We start from the raw sequence: 24,476 nt of genomic DNA on the forward strand, positions 1-24,476 counted from the left end.
ATGAACTCAGAGCCTCTCTGTGGTTCTGCAAGGAAGACTGGCTCTCATTTCCATTCTGGGAGTGAATTCTGGGCTGTGGCTTCCTCTACTCTGCTGAGTCATTAATGTGTGTCATCTACTTTTAGAAATTGTCGAAGTCTCTGCACCCGCCACCCCTCTTCCCTGCCATTCTCTCTGCTGTTATGTTTCGATTCCTTTCGTTATCTTAGCAGAGTCTCAGAATGAAGGGGAAACAATCACTTTCGCTTAGACTGGAGTCTTAAACCTTTAATATGCTTATATACGTTGTGATCTCCAAGGTATTTATTAATGTATTTCGGCAACTGCTTTATGAGTAGGTGTATGTTGTTAAATGGTGAGACCTTTGTTCTGGGGTGCTCCTTGATGGGTTTGTGTATGCAAACTGGCATCGAGGGCTAAGGAAAGCCAGACAGTTTTTTATAATAGAGTAAAAGATGGGGCACCTGGGTGGCTCAGTTGGTGAGGTGCCCAACTCTTGGTTTCAACTCAGGTCATGATCTCAGCATCCTGAGATCGAGCTCCTTGTTGGTCTAAAGTGTGGAGTTCACTTGAGATTCTTTCCCTTCATCCCTCTCCCTCCCCCTCTGCTCCTTTCTCTGCTCTCTCTCTCTCAGAAAAATAAATAAATAAAATCTTTATAACAGACTCCAAGAATCTGCAGTTTCCAGGGCAGTTGGGAAACGATAAGGACAGCAATGGGGCGGGGGGGAGAGGAAGCTAGGGGCATGCCATGATGGGACCCCTCCCCAAGACTTCCAGTCTCTCAAAGAGATTCTAAACTTACAGAATGCTTGGTGTGGCAGAATTCCTTGGGGAAGCCAATGAAAGTGCCTAGGTCTGTGACTGGGCTGAGAGGGGCAAAACAGGCTTGTAACAGTCCTGGGAACCTCAGGCAAGAGGAGGCCATGAGAGTATGAATCTCAGGAATCTGCAGAAATTGTGTGGAGGGTTTGGACTTGCCCATTCTGTGGAACTGGCAAGGCTCTGAGGCGATCATACAGAGCTCTCTGTGGGGCAGGAGGGCTCAACCAGTGCTTGGCATATTTCCAACTTACCTAACCCCCTTTAGCTCACTGTCCACACTAGCCTGAATGATCATGCCATTCCCCGGCTTGAAAATTCTGTTGTCTACGGTCAGCAATTCTTTGTCCTGGCATCCAACGCCCTTTACGGTCTGGTCCCTGACTACCTAGTAGCTTCATCTCTTCTTCACAGGACACTCTGATTACGTCAGACGTTTCGCTGTTGCTTAAAACACGGAGCTTTCCCTTCCGTCTGAAATAACCTTCCTCTTCTTTGCCTACTAAACACCTACTCACTCAAGACGAGCTCAATCATCACCTCACCTTTTCCTTCCCGCCAGAGTTAGCCATTCCCACCTGTGTTCTCCCAACCCCCTGTTCTGAGGAGTTTGTCTTCTTTTGAGTTCCCTGCAGGAAGGACTGTCTTTTTCTATTTTGGACCCCAAAGTCCAGTGCAAGCCAGTTTAAGGTCCTCCCCTGGGCTCTTAGAGCACCTTAGGTACAACCACAGTGACGCCTATCATTCTGCACTGTAACTCTGGGTCTATGTGCCAGTCTCCTGCACGCAGAAGATGAAGAGAATGAAAGAGGAAATTAGGGAAGTTAACAAAAAAGGAAGTCAGAGAGTGAGTTAAGTGGACTAGTCAGGACTCAAAGGCCTGGACCAACCCAGAAACCCTAGCCTATGAACTTGGTCAAAAAGGGGCAAATGAGATTGGCCAGCAAGTCATGTCCCAAGATCAAAGCAACTGCCCAGTACATTGGTCCTGGGTCATACTGGCAGCAGAGACTCCCAGAAAGTCACAGCAATTGTCACTAAGGCTCTAGGTCTGGAAGGATGGTATCGAGCTCTGCAGACAGGGGACCAGTAGACCTAACTCGGTAGTGGGTATAATGGAGACCATGGCCTTGATATCCCACACACCTGATTTGAATCACAGGTTAACCACTAGGTCAGGTCATTTAACCTCTCAGATTTGTGTTATCTCAAAAATGGGAATACTACCACCTTACAGGATAGTTATTATATCTATTATCAGAGAGAACAGATGCATAAGAACTGGTGCTCAGTGGTGTTTGATGGCAACTTTAACTATTAGAGAGTGTTTCATTTCATACATGCAAGTGTGGGTGACTACATGTTTAAAATATCTAGGGATGCCTGGGTGGCTCAGTGGGTTAAAGCCTCTGCCTTTGGCTCAGGTCATGATCCCAGGGTCCTGGGATCGAGCCCCGCATCAGAGCAGGAGCAGGGAGTCTGCTTCCCTTCCTCTCTCTCTGCCTGCCTCTCTGACTACTTGTGATCGCTGTCTGTCAAATAAATAAACAAAATCTTAAAAAAAAAATATCTTGTGTACAGATTTTCAAGGAGCAGGAAAATGTGTATGCGATGAAAGTGGTTTGTAGAATACAAAACAGTAATTCCAAAGGACACATGCACCCCTGTTTACAGCAGCATTATTTACAACAGCCAAATTATGGAAACAGCCCATGTGTCCATCAGTTGATGGACATCAGATGAATCGATAAAGATATGGTGTATATATAGACAACGGAATATTATTCAGTCGTAAAAAAGAATGAAATCTTGCCATACACAACAACATGGATGGAGCTAGAGATATTCTGCTAAGTAAGTCAGCTGGAGAAAGACAAATACTGTACGATTTCACTTGTATGTTGGAAAGAAAAACACAAAAGAGCAAAGTGGAAAGAAAGGAAAGAGAGACAAAGCAATTAACACTCTTAACTATGGAGAACTGGTTACCAGAGGGGAAGTGCGGGGGGGAGGGGGTAAACAGGTTAAGGGAATTAAGGAGTGCACTTGTCAAGATGAGCGCCAGGTCATTAAAATAAAAGCTTTTTTTTTTTTTTTAAAGATTTTATTTATTTGACAGAGAGAGACACAGCGAGAGAGGGAATACAAACAGGGGGAGTAGGAGAGGGAGAAGCAGGCTTCCCGCCGAGCGAGCAGAGAGCCCGATATGGGGCTCGATCCCAGGACGCTGGGATCATGACCTGAGCCAAAGGCAGAGGCTTAACCCACTGAGCCACCCAGATGCCCCAAAATAAAAGCTTTAAAAAAAAAAAAAAGTGCTTTGTAAACTGTAGTGTCCTACCTATGTCAGGGAATCGTTTGCGAAGTCTTTTAGAGCTGGAATGCAGGCTCTGGAATTAGGCAGAAATAGGTTCCATTCCTGACCCTGCCATTTACTTGCCAAGTAATCTCGGGTGAGTCACTTTCTGTCAGCCTGCTTCTCCACCTGTCATATGTGGGTGATTCCTACTTCCCAGGGTTACGTGAGAATTCAATATGATGAGTATAAATCTCCTAGCACATCCCTTCCTGGGTGGGTGGCAGGATCCCATGTGATAGGTCAGGCTATGGGTGGTATCCGAATCATATTCTGGCAATTAGCTACAAGGAAGAAGGCCCCTCCCTCTGGAAGAGCAGGACCAGGTTGGCAAGAGATGTAGAGAGGGGTCTTCTGTGTTTGTTGGAGGAAGTCTGGGTGAACATTAAACCGCCATGCAGAGAACACCGAAATCCGCCACGTGGAGCCAGGCCTAAACCAGGAGGGCAGGAAGCTGGGAGGACCCCCGCCAAGCTGTCCCAGCCTTGGGAACTAAACTGTTGCCACTAAAGGCAAGGACTCCCATGATGGGTTTATCCCAGCCCTCACCCCTTACTCCCGGACACTATCCTTTTTCCTAAGCACAGGAAGTGCCAATCAAGACTCTGAAGGAGATAAGGTTCTCTGACTTGGCACTGACTTCCCACAGAGCAAACGGTCCAGGGCCACATCAAGAGGCCATCCTAGCCCCCACTTCCAGGGACTCACTTGGGCCCGAGGCAGCCCCTAAGGGGCTCCTCCTTCCGAAGCCACTAGGCGCAAGCAGTGGAGAGAGAGCATCAGCTCGGAATCAAGGGAGGCCCAAGTGTGAACTCTGGCTCCACCAAACCCCCGCTGTGTGACTCCTCTGAAGGCTGTCCTGCCAGGACACAGAGCCAAAGACGTCAATGTGACCTGCAGAAGCCACAGCAGATGCTGCTGCTCAGTGTTCCTTCCTTCCCTCCTGCCTTCCTCCTCAGAGGCCCCCCAGACTCCGCCTGCTTTCCTCTGCTTTTCAGAGCAGCCACCCATTCTCTGGGCACCCAGCCCCCTTCCAGAGGGGCTGCAGCATGACCAGCTCCCCAGCTCCCACTTCCTTGATGCCCCAAATAAGTACACAGGTCCTTTTCATTGAAGGGTTTTACTGCTAATCACTCTGGGAACAGATGTGGGTTAGGGTGGGGGAACGAGTCACAGACATGGGGGACTGGGAAGGTCCCTGGATCGTGGCTCCCTGAGGGCTTCCTTTTCATTCCTAAGGCAGGACCAGACCTCTTCTCCAGGCCGAGGAGGCCCCTTCCATCGGGAAGGCCGCTCCTCCCAGCGCAGGCGAGGCACAGCAGACGGGCACTGACAGCCACCATAACAGGCCCTGTGTGGTTCCTATACGATCTGGAGGACCTTCGGGCAGTGATGCCCACCTCACAGGTACGTCCTCAAAGGCCAGGGGATGGTTGCCCTAATGACACGCGAGCCTGTGCTAAGCCTACTTTCATCCCAAGGAGATGAAGCCAAGACCGGATCCTCCAAACTTTCCAAGGCGAGAAACTGGCCTGGAAAGCGGCAAGGCTTCTTCTTACTCAAGAGTCCCTTCTCAGGACCTCCTGCAGATCCTGGCTTCAGAGGCAACAGGAAACCATTCTCCAAAGTGGGATGAGGGGCTTGAAGTCGAGGGGGCAGCCGCAGATCCTGGAGATCTTCCTACACTAGGCTGGCGTTTCTCCGCCTATCTCCCTCTTCGCCCTTCAGCTGGCGTCTCTGGCGGCCTGCTCGCCCGTGTGCGTTTTCTGGTGGCGGATGAGGTTCGAGCTCCGGGAGAAGTGTTTCCCGCACAGCGTGCACCAGTAGGGTTTCTCCCCTCTGTGGGTCCTCTGGTGGGCCCCAAAGTTGGAGATGTCGCTGAAGGTCCGCCCACACTCGGCACACTCGTAGGGCCGCTCACCGGTGTGCGTGCGGTGGTGCACGCCGAAGCTGGAGCTGTTGCTGAAGCTCTTGCCGCACTCGCAGCAGATGTAGGGCGCGGGCTCCAGGTGGGTCCGGTGGTGCACGGCCAGCGTGGCGCTCTGGCTGAAGCTCTTGCCGCAGATGTCGCAGCGGTACGGCCGCTTGCCCAGGTGGTCTTGCTGGTGCGTGGTGAGGTCCGAGCGCCGCCGGAAGCTCTCCTGACACTTGGGACATTTGTAGTGCTTCTCTTCCAGATGGATCCGCTCGTGGCGGATGCGGTTGGAGCTCCTCGAGAAGCTCTTGCCGCATTCGGAGCACTTGTAAGGCTTCTCGCCGGTGTGGATGCGCTGGTGCGTTCTCAGGTTGGAGGTGTTATTGAAGGTTTTCCCACACTGGGTGCATGTGAAGGGCTTCTCGTCAGTCTCGGGCCTCGGGTGAGCCGTGGGGCCCCCGGGCTCTCCAGTGGGGGCAGTGACTTTCTGCCATGGCTTTTTGGGATGGACCTCTGGCGGACACTCTGACAGGCTCTCCTGCCTGCGCTCTTTCTCCCCATCTGGGATCTGAAAACCCTCCGAGTCATCCACTCTCCAGGGCTCACCCCAGTCCCCTTCCTCAGGCAGGTGCTGTTCTGGATTCTGCTCCTTCTCACTGCCCATTTCTGAACCCTGAGAATGAACACAAACGGCCAACACCTTTATTCCTGGGCTCAGGCTCGACTGCAGGGAACCTTTGTTCTGGCTGAAGGGGTGTACCCTTCCCCATGGAACTGTCCATCAGAAATAACCTCAATTCTCGGGAATACTTGGAGAGCATGCCTTTCCTTAATAACTCTCAAGTGACAAACTTCCACAGACACGACAGTCACCCATCAGAGTAAAACGAAGGCACCACTTTTGTCCACTCCCCCACAGATACTTGTCAGTGGGAATAATGTCACTTTTCCTAAGGCCACAAAACAATGACAGTCTAGACTCTAATTCCCATGTGGGTAAAGGAGCTTCCAGCTGCAGATGATTCCACTTCTCTGCCTGACTCTAAGCTAACCGAAACTCCTTTTATGTTTAATTAAAACAAAAACCAAACAAAAAAAAACTTCCTTAAAAGTATCAATTTGCCTGCTTTCAAAATGAACAGAACCTCTCATTCCTGAGGCTCTCCCAGTTGTTCAGAGGCCCAGCCATGAATTCTCTTACCTGTTCTGCCACTCTTCCCCTCCCTGGACCGCAGCCTAGCTAGCAACTAAGGGTTAACATCGGAGCCCTCCAAGACCTACTGCAGGGCCCAGGCTATGTCTGCTCCGATTGGTCAGTGCCCACTTCAGCTCTCCAACACCATACACAGCCGTATACACACCGCCTCTCTCTCTTTCACACACACACACACCCACCCCAAACGCATGGCCATCCTCACATACCAGCCACACTCAATCATAGTTCTCACACCATACACACAAACCACACAGTCACACATACACAGTTACACACAGACACATACACACACACAACATACACTCATACACACCTGTAGCCACATATGGGCACATACATCATATACACAGCCCTTCTAAATATATAGCCACACATGTGCCTACCCAATCACACGTACAGCTATATTCGTACCCCACACAAAATCATACACACACACTCTCACATGCCACCTACAAAGACACAGACATAAACCGCATTCTCTCCCCCTACACAACTACACATACACACTGCCAACTCAGGAAGGCATCAATAAACGTTTGCCAGACCACACGGACTCTGAGCTCCTACAGCCTGGGCCAGGCCAGGAGGGGACAAAGCACTGCCCAGCGTGGGGTTTCCCCTGGGCCCTGAGGCCACAATGGCACTTTGGAAGGCCCAGTGGGCCAGTGCGGATACTGTGTGGTGACAGGAGCAAGGGACAAGGGGCAGAAGCACAGGCTATGACAGGACAGTGAGGGGAGAAGAATGACAGACAGAACTCCTTTAGGTCAGCAAGTTTTTCTGAACACCCAGAAGTAGTCATGGAAGGGCCATGGACTACATTTAGGGCTTGATCCTGATGGTGACACACACTATGGAACTGTGCAAATGATTCAAGCCCTCTAAGCCTTGACTCCCACAATGCTACCACACTAACACGATGATACCCGCCTACACTGCAGGACCGTGTGGCAGAGGAAACACCTCCAGTGCTCTTGGGGAGCTGTGGGGCGGGTACGAGCGACGCGGCCAGTGACAGCTACTAGGACCATTGTGGAGGACGCTATTTCCTAGCCCTGCACAGATCACAAGAATGAAAAAGATTCCTTACGTGATCTTGTTGGGAAAGAAAAAAAATTTTTTAATTAAAAAACAGTACAAGAGGGGCGCCTGGGTGGCTCAGTGGGTTAAAGCCGCTGCCTTCGGCTCAGGTCATGATCCCAGCGTCCTGGGATCGAGCCCCGCATCGGGCTCTCTGCTCAGCAGGGAGCCTGCTTCCTCCCTTCTCTCTCTGCTTGCCTCTCTGCCTACTTGTGATCTGTCTGTCAAATAAATAAAATTAAAAAAAAAAAAAACAGTACAAGAAAATAAATGGTATGAGGCTCTATATAATCTAAAAAGTGAAATACAGACAGAGCCTCAAATCTTTGAGTGGAAGCCAGCAGATTTTTCTGGAAAGGGCCAGACGGTAAATATTTAGTGAATATTTGGGACCACAGGATCTGTTGCAACCACTCAACTCTGCTCTCATATCATAAAAGCAGCCACAGACAATTCCTTAAAGGAAGGAGTGTGGCTGTGTTCCAATAAAACTTTAAAGACAAAGGGAGGTGAACCAGTTTACCAATCCCTGATAGAGTGTTTCTTGAAGAATCTAGAGAAGAGACGTGAAGGAAGCTTGCTTCACTTTCAAGAATGCAAGTAAACACCAGAAACAATTTATTCCTTGATACTTACTCACTGTTTCCTGACAATACTTTTAAAAATCACAACCCCTTTTCCACACTCCCAGTCCTCCTGCCCCACAACACTTCTCACCCGATAACATTCTATTTCTTCTGTCTCTTATTTAGTGTCTGCCCTCCCCCTGCTAAAACATATATCCCCTGAGGGACAGGGCCTTTGTTTTCTAATGTAACGCAAATTCCTCAAGTAGTGACAGTCATATACAGTAGATCTTTAATAAATATTCGTTGAACAAGCTGAGTGAAGGCCAGGCCTGGCTCCAGAACCCATTTCATGCTTACCTGTGTCTGTCTCACCCACTGTTCTCAGGAATCTGCCCACTCTTCCACCTTTATGCACCCACAGAATCTCATCCGTACTTGCTTTTACACTGATTTGCAATGATCTTTTAACAATCTGTTTCCACCAGCAGTTTATAAGCAATTTAAGGACAGAGACTGGGTCATTTTGGCAATCTCTCCCCAGCACGAGGCACTGCTTAATGTCTTCTGATGTATGAATCAATGGATATGATCCGAATTCAGTCCCCAGTCCTGCCCACCCTACCTGGTGCTCTGGTACCACAGGGGGGCTACCTGGCCCCCACTCACATCCAATCCTGCTATTCTAAGAACCTGTAATGTACCAGGCTCTGACTCCACTCAGGACTGAATGCTGGATCAATATAAGAGCAACAAGATTTAGGATTATGATACTACCCTCAGTTTATGGCACAGTGCAGGAAAATAGGCCATGACCTCCAGAAACTGGCATACAGTGTAGAAGGTTCAGTTCAGGGGGGGTCAGGAACTGTGCCTTGGTCACCTTTGTACCAACTCCTCAATGCGTCACACGGCACCTGGCATATTATACGGGAACCAATAATAATAAACATTCTGGAAGCTCATACTAAGTGCTAGGCCCTGGACTGAACACAATATGCAAATCATGTCATTTCATTTTCACAATCTGTTTTAGAGATGAGGAAATGGAGGCTCAGAGAAATTGTAACTTGCCCCAGGGCATACAGCAAGTGCGTGGCTGAACAGGGACCTATGCTCATCACTCCAAAGCCAGTGCTTTAAGGCATGCCACTAGTAATGGAGAGAAGCAGGGAGGAAGACAGGGAGGGAGAGGGGAAGGGAGATGGGGTGGAGAGGGAAGGAAAAAGAACAGTGCCAAGGGAGTTCCGAAGAAGACACAGGCGTGTCTCCCTGAAGAGATGGGGGATGAGCAGCTGCATGGAAAAGGCGGTATCTGAGTTAGGACTTGCAAGATGGGTGAGCAAAATTGGAACTTGCAGAGCTGAGGAGCCCCCTATCTACCCACTGAGAATACAGCGGCAGGTAAGGCAGAGACGCACATTTCAAAGATTTGGGGAGAGAAGGGCCCATAGGGCTTGCCTTCCTACGAGGCTGAGACGTACAGGGAGGACCGAAGGTAGAAAGGATGGGGCAGTGGAGAAGCGGCCAGGGCTAAGAAGTGAGAGCCAAGAAGACAGGGCTGGTGATCACAGATGCTGAAGGTCAAGGGACTGGGTTTAGAGTGAAGGCGCCAAGGTGGAAAGTGGTCCGAAGGGCCGAAGTCCCGGCTCTTTAGGGTCAAGTCAAGGGGTAGGGGGTGGGGGGTCATGCGGAGAGAGGAACTTAAAAAGAGCAGGAACAAGGTGTTTAAGAACAGGGAACTGTACTGGGTAGCTGCATAACGGGTCAGATAGAGGGGGCCAAAGGGGTCAGAGGGTCCGGAGGAGATGGGCAGGGGAGAGGAGAGGAGGCACAGGCTGCAATCAGAGGTGTCAGGAGACCGGAGCCCAGCAGGCTGGGTTGGGAGTGGCGGTGAGAAGCCGATCGCGGAGTCGAGGATACCCGCGTCCTAGGGCATAGGTCTGGGTTTTGAGTAGCCGGATGGCTTGGGAGGGCTAGGGGCTGGCCCCCAAAGTATGGTCTGTGCCGGGGGGGTGGACTGAAAAGCCAACAGGAGGGCTTGTGGGGAGGGCTGGGGTAGCTGCCTAGCCGCGCGGGCCAGGGGCGGGGGCCAGGGGTCGGGGCGAGGGGACCACCAGGTCCCAATTGCTCCCCACCGGGTCCAGGGAGCAAAGCCACAGCCTCTAACTCCCTGGAAGAAGGGAGGCGGCCACGCTCAGAGTTCCCCGCGAAGCCGTGCCCGCCACCCCCCCGCGACCTCGGGCCCAAACCGGACCCACCTCGCTCCCGCCGCTCGGTCAGGGACAGCGCCGCCTCAGAGGGCCGGGGGAGGAGCCGGAGCCGGAACCCAGAGAGGACCCGCCCTACCTCTCCAGGATTGGTTCCTCAGGAGGACCCTTTCTTCCCACTGGCTGTACTGGCTGCCACAACGTGAGAAACCCAGGCGGTACCGCCAATAAGCTTTGGCCTCGGGCAAGACCTGCTGGGAGTTGTAGTCCTGAGGAAGAGCGCAGACTCGGAGAAGGAATTTGCGAAGTTTAGAACTGAGCAGCTGGGACTGAGTTCCCCGGATTTCTTTCCACGTTCACGCGTTAAAAGCCCAATGTGTGAGGCCACCGGTCTGGCCAGTGGTAGAATACGTAGAGCTAACCTCCATAACCTCCAAGGGATCATGAACTCAGTTTCTTCTTTACTGTGAGTTGGTGGCACTTGACGGTATGGTAGACATCCCGGTAGACATCCGCGCTTTCCTCGAGGTTTGTATTTTAAAGTCAAAGGATTGTAGAACTAGAAGGGGGAGTAAAGATCAGCTAACCCAGAACGTTTGTCAGAGAGCTAAACGTTCCCTGTGTGAGGAGCTGCCTCTGGGTCCCCCAGTGCTCCTGCCCAGGGATTTTTCTGGGTCCTACCTCGGTAGATCTGACTGCCATTCATAAAGCCGGCACAATAAGACTTCCAAGGTATTTCCAGGATGAAGATTCCGCCCCCCCCTCCCCCGCAGGTTTTAGTTAAAAAAAAAGAAGAAGAAGTAGTCTAATAGAATATTCTCATATCTGCAACGGTCTTTCAGTGCAAAGAGCAAAGAATGGTGTCCAGAGCTAGATAGGCTAGATTTATAATCCCAGTTCTACCGCCTAGCCATTTGGAGCACCACCCCTCTCCCCCATAAAATCCCCGGCAGAATTATTTTAAAGATTAAATGAGTTAAAGCTTCTGCTTCCACAAATACCAGTTATATTTCCTGCTGGTAAATTTCTCTTAGGTGCAGCCAGTGTGAACAATGGGAATTAGTTTTAGGCTTAAGATATTCAGGAAAGTATGTTTGAAAACTGAGTATGAATGAGCGAAACATAAATCCCCCACATACACTATTGCTTATAAATTTATTAAAATGCTGGGAAGGCAGATCAGAAATAAAACTGTGGCTTTGTTTCTAACTGTGGTTAAAGCGTGCTTGGGTGGATTCAAGGCTGTTCAAAAACCAATTCCGTAAGATGTTTTCCTGTTACCAGTGCAAAGCCCTTCCCCACAACATCTCATTCATGATGAAAATAACATCATGCCAAACAACAAATATCAAACTTTTATTTAAGAACTGTACAAAAGCAAATAAAAATTTTCACCCATGCACTGTGATAATTAAATATATGTATCAACTTGACCAGGCTACAGGGTGCCCACACACTTGGTCAAACATTATTCTGACTGTTTCTGTGAAGGGTGTTTTCTGATGAGATTAACATTTAAATTGGTAGAATGAATAAAGCTGATTTCTCTCCCAGATGTGGGTAGGCCCCATCCAATCAATTGAAGGCTTGAATAGAACCAGAAAGCAACCCCAACCCCTAGTATGAGAGAATTCTTCTTGCCTAAGGGTCTTTAGCCTGGGACATTGACTTTTTTTTTTTCCCCCTACCTTCAGATTCAAATGGAAATATTGGGGGCACCTGGGTGACTCAGTGGGTTAAAGCCTCTGCCTTCAGCTCAGGTCATGGTCTCAGGGTCCTGGGATCGAGCCCCACATCGTGTTCTCTGCTCAGCAGGGAGCCTGCTTCCCCTTCTCTCTCTACCTGCCTCTCTGCCTACTTGTGATCTCTCTCTGTCAAAATAAATTTAAAAAAAAATTCAAATGGAAATATTGATTCTTCCTGGGTCTCAAGCCTGTCAGCCATCAAACGAACTATGCCATTAGCTCCCCTATGTCTCCAGCTTGCTGACTAACCCTGCAGATCTTGGGACATGCCAGCCTCCATAATCATGCGAGCCAACTCCTTGCAGTAAATCTCTATACATATAAATGTAACAAATACATATTGTCCTGGAGGACCCTGACTATGACAAGAGCTAAGAGAGAGAACTTCCAACAGAAAGATCCAGTTTCCATCGGGTAGAACTGTGTACTCATCTGCGAACTGGTATCAGCCAGTATCTCTACAAAGAAGCCAGATCACATATGTGGAATGACTTGAAAGTGAGGAGGCTTCGTTCTGCAAGCCACACTAAAAAAGGAGGTTCATTGTTTTAACCTCGCACAGGAGCTACCAACCTCCTATTTTGTAAGAGCCTATTCAGCCAGAGCGGCCCCACCCTGGTTGAACTGCCATTTTGTTGTTTATGCAGTAAAACTTAAATTGACCCTGTCCCCCGCCAGGGGAACTTACTTAAAAGCAAGTCTGGGAAACCAGTCCCAGTTAACAAAGCCCAAATACAAGGGTGGGTCAGGTCAGGTGGGGACATTCAATCAGTGGGGGGCGCATACTGTCTCCTAGCTACCAAGGAGTATGGGCCCCACCCTTTGGGTGCCTTTTGGGCGCCCATTCTGACTAAGGTGATAGGCTAGTTCAAATAGCTACTATGGGGTGAATTGTGGTTCAATTGGCCACCCGTGTGTGACCTAGCATGCCTGTGCAGCTTTCTCTCTGTATTGTAGTCTCATTGGCCACCTCAGTGTGGCCAGGCTCAACCACATGGCCTTTGCTCTATAAAAGTTAGTCTGTGAGGCAGGGAGGGGTCAAGCTCTCTGTAAGAGGTGTGGCTGGCCGGTTGGTTTGATTCTCGATGCTTGGCGCGAAATAAAGCTTTGCTTGACCTTCACTTTGTATCAGTCTCTCTCCTTTAATCACGGACCCATTATTGGGGGACCCAACAATTTGAAATCAGTACTCTGACCTAAGAGGCTCTTTGCTACACAAGTAGTCAAGTCTTCTAAGATAATGGTCTTATGGGGAAAAATAGCCTCCACACTGGTGGTCAGAACTGTCACTTTTCTAGCTGGACCTCTCTAAATCCCGGGAGGAGATTCGAAAGGACCAGGGTAACAGACAGACTCATCCACGGCTCTTTCCAAGGCCACACACAGCTGGGCTGCTGTGTTTGAAGCTCTGCATCCCAGCTCCCTATCCGTGCTCTTGAGGCTTTTCAGGATTATGGCTACCACACTTCAAATCCCTGTACCTGGTTAGCATCAATAGGTAAGTTAGCTTTGAAAACGTGTACATTAGCTCTGGATGGCAGGAAACTATACTGTAAACAAGCATCAAGGAAACAGAAAGGGAGGGCATGTTTTACTCTTCCAACTTCCCCATCCCATATTCCAGAAGAAGAAGGAAGAGCATGTGACCCAAAGGAGCTAGAGGCCTGCACTGAGAGAAGGAAAAAAGCCATTCTGGAGGGAATAAGAGAGAAGTCAGGGACCGGGCACCATAACCTCATGACTAAAAGGTCAAGTGCAGGATGAGGCAGGGTGAAGTTCCTTTAAGTAGCTCCTTGAGTAGAGAACCCCTGTGTCTTGGGGACACACATTCACCATCCCATCATCCACTAAACCTAATCTGATGGTTGGTTTTCAAAAATTCTTCCAGAGCAATGGGAACTTTAAGTCCCGGAAGGATGACAGAGTTTAGAACTGAGCCCTGGGTGGAAGGTGGTGTGATTCGAAATCACAAGGTCTAGATCTGGGGAAAGGAGATGGGATGTTTCAGAATCAGGTGCTGGGCCAGCAGACTGAAATCTAGGGCAGGGTGCTGGACCATCAGGGGAGCAGGTAATGAGGTACAGCCCTAAAAAGAAGGAACCTTGAGCCCTTGAAGGGCTGGGGCAAGGTCAGAGGGCCAGGGCAGGATCATATCCCTGGGTGGGAAAAGCTCCGGTGCCTGAGGGGGGAATAAGGAAGGGTCCACATTCATGGCCACGTCTCCATTCGCATGACCTTTTTCTTCTGGCTTGCGGCCAGCTGGTGGCTCTGATTTCTGGAGTTCTGAGCAGATGATTAGAGGTGCTGTGTTTTTCCCACCATCATGAAGGCAGGGCTCAAAGAAAGGGCGAAGGGGGCCAGAGAAGGTGTGGGTGAAAGTAAAGATGTGGGATCTGCTGGTCACATTGTAGAAGGAAATGATGCCCGCCTCATAGTCCAGGAAAATTCCCACGCACCTCGGGGGCTCCTTGAGGCGCAGCGTGGTCTGCGGGGATGTGAGAGCTTCGTACTCCTTCTCACTACTCTGGCGGACAAGCCAGTGTCCGTTGGCAGGCGTGGCAGTGATCTTCCCCTTCCTGCTCACAGACTCACTACACACCCCCAGGGCCCATTTAGTTTTGTCTCCCACGTCCACCTCCCAGTAGTGACAGCCTGCCGTGAAGTACTCAGCGCCCAGGACACTGACGACAAAGTCAAATCGCTGGGGGCCGTCAGGCACAGGCTGCCTTCTGTCTCCAAGCTTCACACGTCGCCGGTCCTCAGACAGGATGAGTTTGGGATGTGCTGTGTCCGGGTCCAGGGTCACTGCCACTGCAGAGAGTCACTGACAGGTGAGGCTGGGGAAGGCAAGGTCTTAGGGGATCTTTGGGTAGCTTTGGAGGGAAAGATAATCTCTAGGTCTGTGATCACTGTCATTGGTCTATTTGAGTTCATGTTTCCCCCTCCCCTATATGTATGGGAGCCAAAGAAAACTGTCTTCCAGTCTCCTAGATCTGCTGGGAGTGTATTAAGTTGAAAGAAGAAAAAGTATTTCATCTGTCTGTGAAGCTGCCTTAATCCTTAGGAAACACTGCCTTTGTTTTCGATGGTCCCAAGGAATGTAATGTATGATAATAAACATAGGCTTTGATGTTAGACCCCGTAGCCAGCTAGGATGTGTGAGTCCCAGCTCTGCCACTTGCTGGTTATGTGACCTTGGGCTCGTTACTTATCCCCCAACTTCAGTTTCTTCTTCTATAAAATGGAAATAGGGGCTCCCATTTGTACAAATTTTGCTAATACATGAGATGGTGCCTAGTTCACACAGTGAGTGTGTGATGCTCATTTTGTAGTTAAAATCATTGCTTATAATTATCATTTTTAAAGGGTAATATAGATAGAAGGATTCTTCTTTAAAATTGTGGATCATGAGGGTCACAGTGAGTCTCTCCCTTTTGCCAAGCATAGAAAACAGGCTCTTCTTGGAGAGAGAACCCATGAAATCTGTACTCAGTCAAGGTGGTGGGAGTGAGCCAGACCATGAGTTTCAGAAGGGTTTATGAGCTCCTTGAATGCCAACCAAGGTGATTTGGTGTTTTCTCAAGTGCCAACTCCTCAATTCTATTGTACCTGCCTGAAGGAAGCCACATGAACAGAAGGGGGATGAGTAGCTGGAAAATTGATAAGGACTGGCAGTAGGTGAAAATAACAGGTCTCATTAAAATAGCAGCAAAAAAGGGGCGCCTGGGTGGCTCAGTCGTAGGCATCTGCCTTTGGCTCAGGTCATGATCCCAGGGTCCTGGGATTGGGACCCCGCATTGGGCTTCCTGCTCAGCAGGGAGCCTGCTTCTCCCTCTTACACTCCCTCTGCTTGTGTCCCCTCTCTCGCTGTCTCTCTCTCTGTCAAATAAATAAGTAAAATCTTTTAAAAAAATAGCAGCAAAAAAAAAATAGCAGCAAAAAAATTGCCAACTATTTAGGAATAAAATGAAAAGAGATGTGCAAATCTTCTAGAATAAAACTACGAAACCTTTTCATAGTCTGTGCTGTGGGAGCATGAGCCTCACCCACTGTCTTCTCTGAGAATCTCAGTCACCACCCCTCAAGAAAACTGATCTTGGAAGAAGGACATGGCAGGTGTGTAGACAGAAATAGGAGCACTGGCTGTTGGTCCAACTGTGGGATAGGAAGGACTTCCCAAACTTGAAAGCATGGAAGAGACTACACAGGAAAAGACAAATAAACTTGACTACATAAAAACAAAACAATCATACATCAAAAAAAAAATACCATAAGGAAAGTAAAATGAAAATGAAAAACTTGGAAAAATAAGTTGTGAAAAATATGACAAAGAACTAGTATACTTTATATAGAAAGAACCCTTACAAATCAAAAAGTAGTCAGGACAGGACAGGAGTAACCCAGTCACAAAGATGACATCCAAATAACCAACACACTTATGATAAAATCTCAAAAATTGTAGAGAGCCCATAAGAAGATCATGATATACATATATATCATGATATATCTTGATATAGAGATATATATATATCTATATCTATATATATAGATATATAGATATATATCTCAAGTGTTTTAAATGAGGGGAGACTTTCCAAATCTAAACGTGACCCCCCAAATCACAAAGACTTTTTCTAATTTGATAAGCAGATAAACAGATTTGATTTTAAAAATCTTTAAATGGCAGTCTGCATTCCACAGGACTAGAGCTATGGGCTCTGACATGTGGATGCCCTGCCTGGTATAACTTACCAAAGTGCAGCCTCGCCCGCCTCCAGCCTGAAAGACAGAAAGGGGATGCTTGAATTATAAGTTAGGAAAATGGAGCCTCCATCAGAAAGGACGAATACCCAACTTTTGTAGCAACATGGACAGGACTGGAAGAGATTATGCTGAGTGAAATAAGTCAAACAGAGAGAGTCAAGTATCATATGGTTTCACTTATTTGTGGAGCATAACAAATAATATAGAGGACAAGGGTAGATGGAGAGGAGAAGGGAGTTGAGGGAAATTGGAAGGGGAGGTGAACCATGAGAGACTATGGACTCTGAAAAACAACCCGAGGGTTTTGAAGGGGCGGGGGGTGGGAGGGTGGGGGAAACAGGTGGTGGGTATTGGGGAGGGCACAGATTGCATGGAGCACTGGGTGTGGTGAAAAAACAATGAATACTGTTACGCTGAAAATAAATAAAAAATTTAATAAAAAAAATAAAAAATAAAGTTAGGAAAATGGAGAACTCCTGGGGCATGGGGGGCCAAGTGCAGGAGAAGGTGCACCTCACCTGAGTTCGCTGCAGCTCTTTTCAACTCTATAAAAGAAGAAAGAAGGGGATGAGCTGGAAATTGCTGGAAATACAGACTCAACGGGAGATCAGGTGGTACGGGAGTTAGAAGAACATGGGACACTTACTCAGTTCACTCCGGAGTTTCTCTGAAGAATAAAAACAGTTGGACCAATCAGAACAAGGACTTCCAGAGTGCTGCCATCCCATCCCAACCACATTCCCACATCAGACCCTCAGTAGCAGTACACTGAGCTTTCCCATGATGGGGCTTGCCACAGCCGTGGCTCCCAGCTGTGGGCCAGGGCTCCCCGGGGACAAGGCGGAGGAGAGTCAGCCAGTTTCTGTGCCCGCCAGAACTTTCTGGCAGACCAAGTCAACAACACATCTTCTGCATCTAGGTCACCACAACGTAAACATTTGTAGGATGTTGTGGGAGAAGAATAAAGTCCAAGTTCATTTAAAGCCATCACCCAATGTCTATTTGATTTCCTTAGGTATATTTTCTCAATGTAAAATAAAAGAGACATGTCATCACATGTCTGAAGGTTTTTGTGGTTATAAAGAGGTTCTCATACATGAAGTGGTGGAGAAACACTGCTCCACACACTCACTTTAATGAGGATCCGGAAGGGAATGTCACACCTAGGGAATAAAAAGGGTCTCCCAGGAAACTTCACCCATGGGAGGTGAGCGCTTCCCAGTAAAATCTTTCCCACATAGAGACCAGATAACAGTTCTATGGGAAAGAGGAACAGGAAATATTTGAGAAGAGAGGACTTTGAGAGCCAATACATCTCCAAGCCCCATGACCTCAAGTACCCTTGCCCCCATCTTCAGCCCCAAGAAGTGAAACTGAGACACTCATCCTAAAGCAAAGATGTCAGCAGAAGGAGGTTTGTGCCATGGATGAGCGGTGGAACTTACTGAGGGCTTTATGGAGCCTTCCTAAAAAACAGAAAAAGGCACGAGTGAATAGATCGGACGCAGAAAGGCTCATCACTCCATCCCCCGCCACCTGACCAGTGGAAGGGGCGATGAACCAGCCTGTGGGCCCTGAAATCAGTTGCATCTCTCAAAGCTCAGACTAGAGAACCTGGTGGTACCAGTGCCACCTTCCCGAGGACCTGGACTGCCCGGAACTTTGGGTTTGCCTTTCTTGGCCCTCCCTTTTTGTCCAGCTCTTTTTCTGTGGTCCCCGCTGAGTGTTTCTGTGTGTTTGTAACTGTGTGCTCACGTACGTGTGTCTTGTTGTCCTTTAATAGCCTACTGTTGCTAATAGCGATACTGTGAGATTCCCAGTCGGAGACAGCCCCACTATACCACACCGTGCCTCCCGCCCCTGGACAGAATGGCCATAGCATCCCCGAGGTGGGCGCGCCCACACTTTCACCACCTTGAAGGAGATGGGATGCAGAAATCGGGGCAGACAGAGCCATTTCGAGCCAGGGACTTGTCTTCCCAGCAAGACCTTCCAAGGGCAGAGCCCCCTGTTTTTTTTTGTACCCTGGATGTGTCTGACTTCTACTCTCAGTGGTCCAGGGCAAACACTCAATTAACGAAAATGACAGGTGGGAAGGGAAAGGGGTACCAGGCTTTGTAATAAGAACTTTTTAAGTTGTCTATTTTAATCCTGAAAACAATCAGGTGAGGAGACTCACTGTCCCCATTTTACAGATGGGGAAACCAAAGCTCAGAGCAGTGAAGTACCTTGTCCAAGGCCAGTAAGGGGCACGCTGGTGATCTGAGCTGAGTGTCACTGAACCAGCCCTTTTCTGTAGAGCCTGGGATCCTCCCATCACATCACACTGCCTCTCTCCATGCAAAAGCTGTATGGAGTTCTGAGATGCTCATACACCCCATATGACCATAATAATACCTTTTCAAATAATAAGTAGACCTTCTTTTTAAGTGATTGGTGGAAAGGCTGATGAAGGGAGCTCAGGACAATTCAGACCTGTGAATGTTGACCAAGGGCATCCCCTCACCATGGTTGCTCTATAGCCCCTTGATATGGGAAAGCAAATTCCAATAGTATTAATGGAAGGTGTGTGTGTGTGTGTGTGTGCGTGTGTGTGTGTAATGTGTGTATGACAGACTGTCAACATTCATGTAGAAGTGGAAAGAATATGTTCTTTGGTATTTGTCCCCTACTCTTTATTCTGTACATATAATTACCTTTTTCTTTTGCGTGGTCTGAGAGAAGATTTTCTAGAGGAAGAAAAGTAAATGAGATTCTGTGCCATTATTTTGAGGGTCCCCAACTCCTATTGAGTTCACCTGCCTTTGAGGCTCCCTATCTCTACCTCCTTGACTCAGGCCCTCACCATCTCTCATCTGGATGACAGAAATGGTGCCCACCACCAGCCCCCCTCATCCTGCCTTGCTTCCTCTGGCTCTTTCTTAACACTGCAGCCAGAGAGCTTCTCGAAGCACAATTCTGGCCAGGACTGCCCTGTTCACTGCTTTACCACTGCTCCGAGAAGAAAAACGAAAGCCCTTCACATGATCTACAAAGCCTCCCCTGGCCTGACCCCTGCTAAGTCCACAGCCTCATCCCCTACCACCGTTCCCCTCACTTCTGCACTGTGTGTCTTTTGCATGTTGTTCTTTCTGCCGTGGAAGGTTTTCCATTCCCTCTTCCTCCAAGCCTGCCCAGCTTCCCGATCAAACATCCTCTGGGGACTCCGCTCCTGCCCCTCAAGTTTGGTTGGTTGGTTCCTCCTGGATCTAGTCTTTACGGCCCTTAGAACTTCCTCTCATGGCATGTGTGCACATTTATCTATGTAATTACTTCACTCACGTATGCTTCCCTGACTGGACTGAAAGCTCCAAGAAGGCACAGACTGAATCTGCTTTTACTTGCCATTGTGACCCCAGCATCTAGTATAGTCCGGGGCACTTAGTAGACAATCACTAATTGTTTGTTGAACAAATAAAAGCTCCCCCCCATGTTAGACCTACATGACTCCCACAGATCAAGCAGTGAGTTCGCATACAAAAATCACCAAACATACTAGAAGGCAAGCTCTGACAAGTAAGTGTCTGTGAAAACTGGAAAGGACGGTAAAGATGTCCCACCACCCCTGCCTGTAAGGACAACAGATACTGGGATTTTCAGCTAATCTAAAACTAACAAAATGAACAAAACACAGTAACATCTCCACCCAACTCAGGACACTTACCTACCTCCATCACCTGTTCATAGAGAAGCTTCTCTAGAAGACAGAAAGAGAGAGATATCAGCTCAGTTTAAGGAAGGGCTTTTTCTAATAGGCAGGGTTGTCCAAAGATGGCCCAAGCTGCCCAGGAGGACTTTGCTCCTTGTCACTCTGGGCATGTGACTATTTGAAAGGATTAGAGGGTCTTCAAACCATCAGATAGAGGAAGGAATATTGGATTCTGTGACTCTCAGGGTCATGTGCAACCCTGCGAGCCTGTGAAATTCAACCGTATTTATGGGGTTTTATCTCATGGCTAGAATTGTGTTTCTTAATTAACTAGCAGGCTGGCAAGATCAGTTCTTTCCTAATTTATCAAAAGATAAGGATTCACAGCTCTGCCCAGGATTTTTCTGCAGTTTCTCTGACCTTCTCTGCATTGGGAGTCCCCAAGCAAGGCTCTACCAGTTCTCTCTCCGCCATTTTGCAAGGTCTCCAACCTACAGGTAATTCACGTCCTCGTCCACTTCTTCCTGGACATTTCCTAGAGAAGCCCATCCCACTTCTTGCCAGCCAGGGCTCCCTTACCACTTAGTTACCTTTTGATCTTCTTTGCTTCCAGATGAGGTAAATGCCCACGATGATAAGAATCCCCAGGACAGGCAGGATGACAGCAAGAGCCACTGTTGAGGAGGAGATCCTCCCTGGAGAAGGGGCTAAAACAGAAACCACCAATGGCCACCCTCAAAGAGACATCCAACAGCTTCTCCCATGCCACAGACCCCGCTTCAGACGGCAGATGGCTCAAGCACATCCCAACTTCCTGGCTAGAGAGAGACTTCTAGCCAAGTCTGTTGGGGGAATGACCCAGGGATGACTTTAAAGTGAGATGTTCACTTCTTAGGGGTAGTTCTGATGGTCCTGCCTGAAGACAACAGGTTAAACTCCACTTTTCAACCACAACCTTGTTCTATCCTAGATGGAGCCATTATCCAGGGACTTTGAAGGATAGGAGGGGCTTCCTCAGGGATCATCTCTCTCATGAGCACCCACCTGTCTCCCCATCATCCTCACTCTGTTGTGAAACAACAGTCAGTGAGTGACATCTTGGCCCTGAGCCCTATGAGCAGGGGCAGTACCATTTCTGTGGTGCTACAGCAGGAGACCTAAAGCCTGGGCAAGAAGAAAGGAGAAAGGAAAGAAGAGAAAAAGAGCAGAAGAAGCTCTGTGACCCGTGGGAAGAGTCTCAGCTGGATGTGAGAACTCACTCAGCAGTGTGTGACCCTGGGCAAGAGACTGAGCCTCCCCAAGCCTAGCTAACCATCTAGGAAATAGAGATGATGTAATTCCTGTCCCGTTGTGTTGTAGGGAGACTTAAAGAGGTCAGGAGAGTAAAGCACTTAGCACTTCATGAGAGGCAGTGGCAGTAGTAAGGGAAGGGAAGGGGACAGAGGGAGGAAAAAGAAGGGATTCACAGAAGTCCTGACCCCTTCTGATCTGGGACCCCAGGCCACAGTCTGTCTTTCCTGGCTCCCAAACCACTCTGCTTTACCACATGGCTCCATGTTTAAAGGGTCTTTAAAAGATTCACACCCTTTGGATCCCTTAATTTTACTTCCAGAAATGCATTCTAAGAAAATAATCAGAATCACGTCCCAAAATATGTGCGAAGATGTTCACTGAATCATTCGTTATAATAGGAGGAAAAATTGGAGACCACCCAGATGTCCAGAAATAGGGCTCTGATTAATTTTATTATGCTATAACCACACAACGAAGTACTGTGTAGCCCTTAAAAATCATGTTGCAGAGAACTACTTAAGGACATGGGCAGAAAATGCTCAGGACGTTGTAACTAAAGGAAAAAAGACCCAGCGGAATACATATATGAAAACACACACGCTCAAGAGATGGGGACATACAAGAATGTCTTGAAAGAAATGCCCCCAGAGGTTAGCAGCAGTTCTAATTTATGACGTAATAGGCCATTTTCGGTTTCTTTACAATGTTCATCACTTTTCAACTTTTCTACCACAAACATGTGTTCCTCTTAGAATTTAAAAAATCTGAAAATTCTTTATAAAGTTTCCACTCAGGTAGGAGTTTTCGGCAGGGGCTTCAAGCCTGTTTACTGCCCCGGCTTTTACCTGCTATGAGCATGGCTGTGGTCTTCTCTTGGCCGAGGGCCAAATTGTGGACGGTGCAGGACACGTTCCCCAGCGTGCTGTCCCTGACTCTGCTGGACACCGCGATCCGGAAGAGCCCAGCTTCCAGGACATGGACATCCGACAGGGGTCGAAGCACTCTGCCTTGAGGGTCTTTCCACTGGGCCAAAGGCTGTGGAAACCATCCCGCGGACCTGCACACCAACTGGATCCATCCAGCGTCGTAGCCCTTCACGTGGATGTAAGGGTCGGAGCCTAGAACTGAAGGCAGACGGGGAACACAGATGCCGGACGGTGGGGGCGCGGTCCCCCGCCGGAGCCCTGGCCCCCTTCCCGCAGCCTCCCCGGGGGAGGCGGGGCTGTCCGCGCCACTTGCGGGCCCGCCCTCTCCGCAGCCCCAGGCTCCTCCCAACCGGGTGAGAGAGTCTCTGGCTTCATCCTCACACTTCGCAAATGCACCCCTGGGGTAACTGCATCCCACGATTCAGGTCTTGGGGGTACCTCTGTCCCCCCTTTGAAAATGACTGACCTGCCACCTGCAGGGTCACGGTGCCGTCTCGAGTCACGTTTCCGATCTGAACTTCGCATTGGTACAGCCCTCGGTCCTCCAGCCGGACGTGGCGGATCTCCAGGGACACGCTCCCCTCTCCCGGGTCCCTCCGCAGCGCCGTCCGCCCCTTGTATTCCGGCATCACGCCTTCCTCCCGGTCTCTCCCGTCCCGGGACACGTGCACGACCTGGGAGCGGTCCGGGCTTGGGGACCGCAGCCACGTGACCGCGGTGGGCACGGTGACCGGCCACAGGGGGATGGGGCAGAGCAGTTCGGCTGTGCCCCCTAGCGGGGCCAGGTGGTAGTCGTCGGCGTCCCCTGCGTGGTGCGGACAGAAAACCGACAAGGGCGTGTGGGCAGAAAACGGACAAGGGCGTGTGGGCGGGACCAGAGAACAGCAGCGCGGCGGGGGGTGAAAGGGATGTCTTGGTGAAGAGCAGGGCCAGGGAAGGGCATTGGAAAGGACTCGGCGGGGAGGGGGGTTGGAATAGAACGCGGGAAGAAATAAGTCCCCTTGTTTTTGGGACTCGTTGGGCAGAGGTCCCAGGCAGGGAAAGAGGCTCACCAACTCCTACCTGACAACGGCAGGGGCAGCCGGAGGAACATAAGGGCCACGAGGCAGCTGGAGAGCCAGGAGCCAGAGGAACTTGCCATCTCCGTGGGAACTAGGAGGACAGACGCAGGGAGAACCAGAGAGGGCTGGTGAGCTTGATGTGGGTGCCGGGACAGTGTAAGGAGGTGGGGTGCCAGTGAGGGCTGGTCGGCCAATGCTCTGGAATCACACAGCCCAGGGTTGGAATCCAGCTCTGCTACTTATCTCCATGTCAACTTGTAACTTAACTTCTCTGGGTAACCTTGTAACTGAGACTCTGTTTCTCTGTCTTTAAAATGGGTATAGTAACTGTGCCTTCTGGCAGGATTATTGTGAGGATTAAAGTGCTCAATGTGGAGGCTGGGGTCATGGGTGTCTATGAATGCCATGAGTGAGGACCATGGTGATATGGAGGGTGAGGCACTGAGTGTGATTTGGAAGGCTGAGGGAGGCGTCTGGAAGAACAAGAACTTACATGGGGGTCTAAACAGGTGCACATCAGGATACTGGCTTCTTCTAGCACTTAGTGTCCCAAGACAGACTTGGAATGGGCTTGTGGTTAGCCTGTGTTCTACCCACAGTGGATTCAAGTCTTGGCTCCACTCATGTGCTAGCTCCATGGCCCTGGGAACATTCTTAATATCTGTGGGCCTCCAGTGCTTAATCTGTAAAGGTGGAAACTTCTTCCCGGGTTCAAGGAGGCAATGCATGGAAAGATCTTGCCACAAAGGCCTCACAGAACATGTGCTCAGTAAATGTGCTGTAGTCTTTATTACTAAATCAATGAGTGCATGAACCACAAGCACACCCCAGAGG

The 24,476-nt window shown here is 49.3% G+C and overlaps 2 protein-coding genes across 2 annotated transcripts; both read right to left on the reverse strand.

Moving 5' to 3' along the window:
• Positions 1 to 4,286: 4,286 nt before the first annotated feature.
• ZNF691 (zinc finger protein 691) lies at positions 4,287 to 10,253 on the reverse strand. Its single transcript, XM_080800518.1, has 2 exons — positions 10,217 to 10,253; positions 4,287 to 5,766 (listed from the first exon to the last, which is right to left on the reverse strand). The coding sequence occupies exon 2, from the start codon at positions 5,755 to 5,757 to the stop codon at positions 4,903 to 4,905; it is 855 nt and encodes a 284-aa protein (XP_080656644.1). The 5' UTR covers positions 5,758 to 5,766; positions 10,217 to 10,253; the 3' UTR covers positions 4,287 to 4,902.
• A 3,743-nt stretch (positions 10,254 to 13,996) lies between these two features.
• Positions 13,997 to 23,722, reverse strand: ERMAP (erythroblast membrane associated protein (Scianna blood group); the record flags this gene model as incomplete). The annotated part of the gene is made up of 9 exons (XM_080800507.1): positions 13,997 to 14,721; positions 16,663 to 16,689; positions 17,193 to 17,246; positions 19,347 to 19,403; positions 20,378 to 20,410; positions 20,953 to 21,069; positions 22,501 to 22,779; positions 23,048 to 23,386; positions 23,644 to 23,722. 9 exons carry the CDS (start codon positions 23,720 to 23,722, stop codon positions 13,997 to 13,999), a joined length of 1,710 nt encoding a protein of 569 aa, XP_080656633.1.
• Positions 23,723 to 24,476: the final 754 nt, after the last annotated feature.

Source organism: Martes martes (genome assembly GCF_963455335.1).
Source record: "Martes martes genome assembly, chromosome: 4".
NCBI classification, from domain to species: Eukaryota; Metazoa; Chordata; class Mammalia; order Carnivora; family Mustelidae; genus Martes; species Martes martes.